Below are 3,545 nucleotides of genomic sequence, written 5' to 3'. Positions count from 1 at the left end.
CACTGAGAGCAGACTGGCTCTTTGCTAATGGGGACTGGATTCTGCACTGATTTACACCTTGCCATGTCCACTGAGACATCTGGCCAACCAGAAGTGACTCCACAGGAACTGCTGGAAGCACCTCAGGGTAAATCTGATGGAAATAGGTAGAAATCCACAAAGCAGCCTGGGCACTGCCAGCCTGCTTCAGATCCAGGGATGACCGGGACCAGAGCAAGGCACCAGGCTCTTCAGGCCAAGCAAATCCAGGAGCATCTGACTACCCTAAGGCCCAAAGCAGAACTCCCTCATTTCCTACCATAAAGAGGCATCCCATAAAATGGGGTGAGAAATCCACCGCTGGCAAAGGGAGACACGGTTGCAGTCAGCGCCGTGTCCCTATGCACTGTGATGACTCTGGGCTTTCCTGCCCATCTCTGTCTGTCCAGTCCTTTGGGAATCTTGCTAAATTATTCCCACAGCTTCCTAGGGCAACATCGGGTACAACAGTGTCTCCCTTTGCCAGCGAGATTTCTCACCCCATTTCATGGCATGCCCCTTCCTTTTTGTGTTAGGAAACAAGGGGTCAGAAGAGCTCGGACTTCTCTGGGACAGGTGTTAATTTAGGTGCTCTTATCCTGCCAACTCTGGGTCATTTCCTCCCATTCCCCACCTTGTCTGCCTGCCATAATTGTTTTCCCCAGACCGTCGAGGGGATGCTAGTGCACACGCGCTAGTCCAGATGTGGCCACGTTATCAGTGTGCAGCCAGGGAGTCTCAATGGCTTTAGACTCAAGGCATTGCCCCCCACCCCCACAATTGTGCTCAAGGCCTGATTCACTACACTGAAGGCTCCCCCACCCACCAAAAAAGGCCAGCCCTTTGCTTTCACTTGGTTTTTGACTATGAACAATAACAGTGACGTTTCTGCGGCGAAGACCTCAGAAAGACCACATCAGGGCAGAGTAGTTTTGATGCAACGGACTGTTGGCCGCAGCCAAGATGCGGGATTGTGACTGGGCTGTGCTAGTGCTCCTGCCCGGATTAAAACCGCGCCAGGGACATGCGGCTGGCTCTAGGGAGGAGCAGCAAGGGCGCCTTGGAACACCGCGGGGCGGAACTCGCTCCCATCTCCGTCTGCGCATGCTCCACACAGAACGACCCCACTCTCCCGTCCCCGAAACGGGGCAGAGGGCCGGGGGCAGCTCCCAGCCGCACCCTCCTCTGCGCATGCGCCCGTTCAGAACACCCGCCCCCCGCTCTCTTCCAGCCCTCGCTCTGCGCATGCCCCGTTCAGCCCCCCCCCAACATACACTTCCGCTTCCGGAGCGCGGGTCGCGGCAATGGCGGTGCCCAGCTGAGGTCGCCCGCCGTCACCATGCTGCCCGCGCTGAGGCGCTGCTGGGCTGCGGTGCGCCCCGGCCCCTTCCCCGCCGCGGTGCTGGTGCCCGCGCGGGGCCGGAAGACGCGGCACGACCCGCCCGCCAAGTCCAAGGCCGAGCGCGTCAAGGTGCCGCCGCCCGTGGACCCGGCCGAGCTGCTCGTGGTGCAGGAGCGATACCGCCAGTACTACAGCATAGTGCGGGCCCTAAGGTGCGGGCGGAGCCTGGGCTGCCGTTACAGGGCCGGCTGTTACAGAAGGGGCGGGGCCTGTGGGCGGTTGCGGGGTCCAGGGGTGCTGCAACCACTGGGCAGGATGCTGCCCCGGGGCAGGGGAGTCGGTGCCGGCGGGGAAGCTGTACCGTGGAGCGGCCGTGACGTGCTTGGCACCACTGTCGTCTCCACCAGGTCTGTGTTCAGGGTGGAGGCAGCACAGAAGAAGCGGGAGCGCCTGAACAACGCACGCGAGGAGTCGGAGATCGATGAGGTGCTGCTGGCCTGGAATGACGCCGAGAACGAGCGGCAGCGGAGGCGCAGGTGAGGACGCGGCTCGTCCCAGGGCCGCGAGTGGTAGCTCAGTCGGAAGCTGCCGACTTGGCAGCGTTTCTGTTGTGTGCTTTGTGCTTGGAGGCATAAAACTGGTACCGAAAAGCTGGAGAAATTCCATTGAAGAGCGCAAAGGAAAACACCCCGCAAGTCGGTTGCACTGATTGTCTGGCCGTTGTTTCCTTATGAATCTTGGAAAGAGGAGATTGGGTCTTTTTTTGGTTCATAGGCTGCCTCACCTGCTCTCTTTCTGTTCAGTTCTTATTTTTAAATGAACAAGGCTTTGAACTGAATTAGCCAAATAAACTGAAGTGAAGAAAATAATCCCTGTACCTGCTGCCATGGGCAGCGTGAGCATTTGAATTGGCTCTAGTTCTGGCTGATCAGGCAGTGGCTTCCAGTCCTTGTGCACAGCTTAATATTTGTATTTTATTTTACATGACTGGAATAGACAAGAGCAAGGTGAGGCCTTTGTACAAGATGCCGTTTCAAATGGAATTTCAAATTGGTTTATTTTTACAAAATAAAAATCATAGCCTTGCAGAAAATGAGGGTTGAAGGGATCTCAGGAGGTCACATCTAGTTCAACCCCCTGCTCAAAGCAGGACCACCCCAGCTACATCATCCCTGCCAAGGCTTTGTCTAGCCAGGGCTTAAACACCTCCAAGAATGGAGATGCCACTGCCTTTCTGGGTAACTTGTTCCTGTGCTTCACCACCTTTCTAGTGAGAGGTTGGTTTTTTTTCCTGATATCCAACCTAAACTTTCCTTGCTGCAATTTGAGACCATTGCTCCTTCTACCTGTCATCTTCCACCACTGAGAACAGTCCAGCTCCATCCTTTTTGGCAACAACCTTCAGGTAGTTGCAGGCTGCTATCAAATCCCCCCTCAGTTTTCTCTTCTGCAGACTAAATCAGCCCAGTTCCCTCAGCCTCTCCTCAGAAGTCATCTGCCCCAGCCTCCAACCATTTTTGTTGCCCTCCTGAATTATCTTCAACTTTGTGTAGTGTGGGGCCCAAAACTGGATACAGGACTCCAGATGTGGCCTCACCAGTACACAATAGAGGGGAATAATTACTTCCCTCAGTTTGCTGGCACTGCTCTTACTAATGCAGCCCAAAATCCCATTAACCTTCTTGGCAACAAGGGCACGCTGCTGGCTCATATTCAGCTTATTGTCCACTGTCACCCCCAGGTCCTTTTTTGCAGAGTTGCTGCCCAGCCAGTCAGTCCCCAGCCTGTAGCAGCACATGGGAGTGTTTCATCCTAAGTGCAGAACTTTGCACTTGTCCTTGTTGATCCTTATGAGATTTCTTTTGGCCCAATCCTCCAATTTGTCTAGGTCACTGAATCCTAGCCTTACCTTCCATTATAGCTACTACATCCCCCCAGCTTGATGTCATCTGCAAACTTGCCGAAGGTGCAGTCCATCCCATCTTCCAAACTGTTAATTAAGATAGTGAACAGAACCAGCCCCAGGACTGACCCCTGGGACACTCCACTTGTTACCAGCTGTCAACTAGACATTGTCATATGCATCCACAGGTACATCTCTAGCAGGGCCAAGGAGGTGATCCTCCCCCTCTATGCAACACTGGTCAGGCCACAGCTGGAGTACTGTGTCCAGTTCTGTGTGCCC

General features: G+C 54.7%; 1 protein-coding gene across 1 annotated transcript in view; it reads left to right on the top strand.

Annotated features, from left to right (window-relative positions):
• The first annotated feature begins 1,042 nt into the window (after nucleotides 1–1,042).
• The window catches only part of MRPS26 (mitochondrial ribosomal protein S26), a 9,172-nt gene continuing 6,669 nt past the window's right edge, over nucleotides 1,043–3,545 (top strand). The window contains exons 1-2 of the mRNA XM_019552561.1: nucleotides 1,043–1,572; nucleotides 1,768–1,896. Coding sequence (XP_019408106.1) covers nucleotides 1,043–1,572; nucleotides 1,768–1,896 — 659 coding nt within the window. The remainder of the gene's footprint in view (nucleotides 1,573–1,767; nucleotides 1,897–3,545) is intronic.

The sequence above is a fragment of the Crocodylus porosus genome, unplaced genomic scaffold, assembly GCF_001723895.1.
Source record: "Crocodylus porosus isolate Cpor-Errol unplaced genomic scaffold, CroPor_comp1, whole genome shotgun sequence".
Lineage (NCBI taxonomy): Eukaryota > Metazoa > Chordata > Crocodylia > Crocodylidae > Crocodylus > Crocodylus porosus.
Note: the sequence above shows the minus strand (reverse complement) of the source record. Positions and strands in the feature narration are given on the sequence as shown.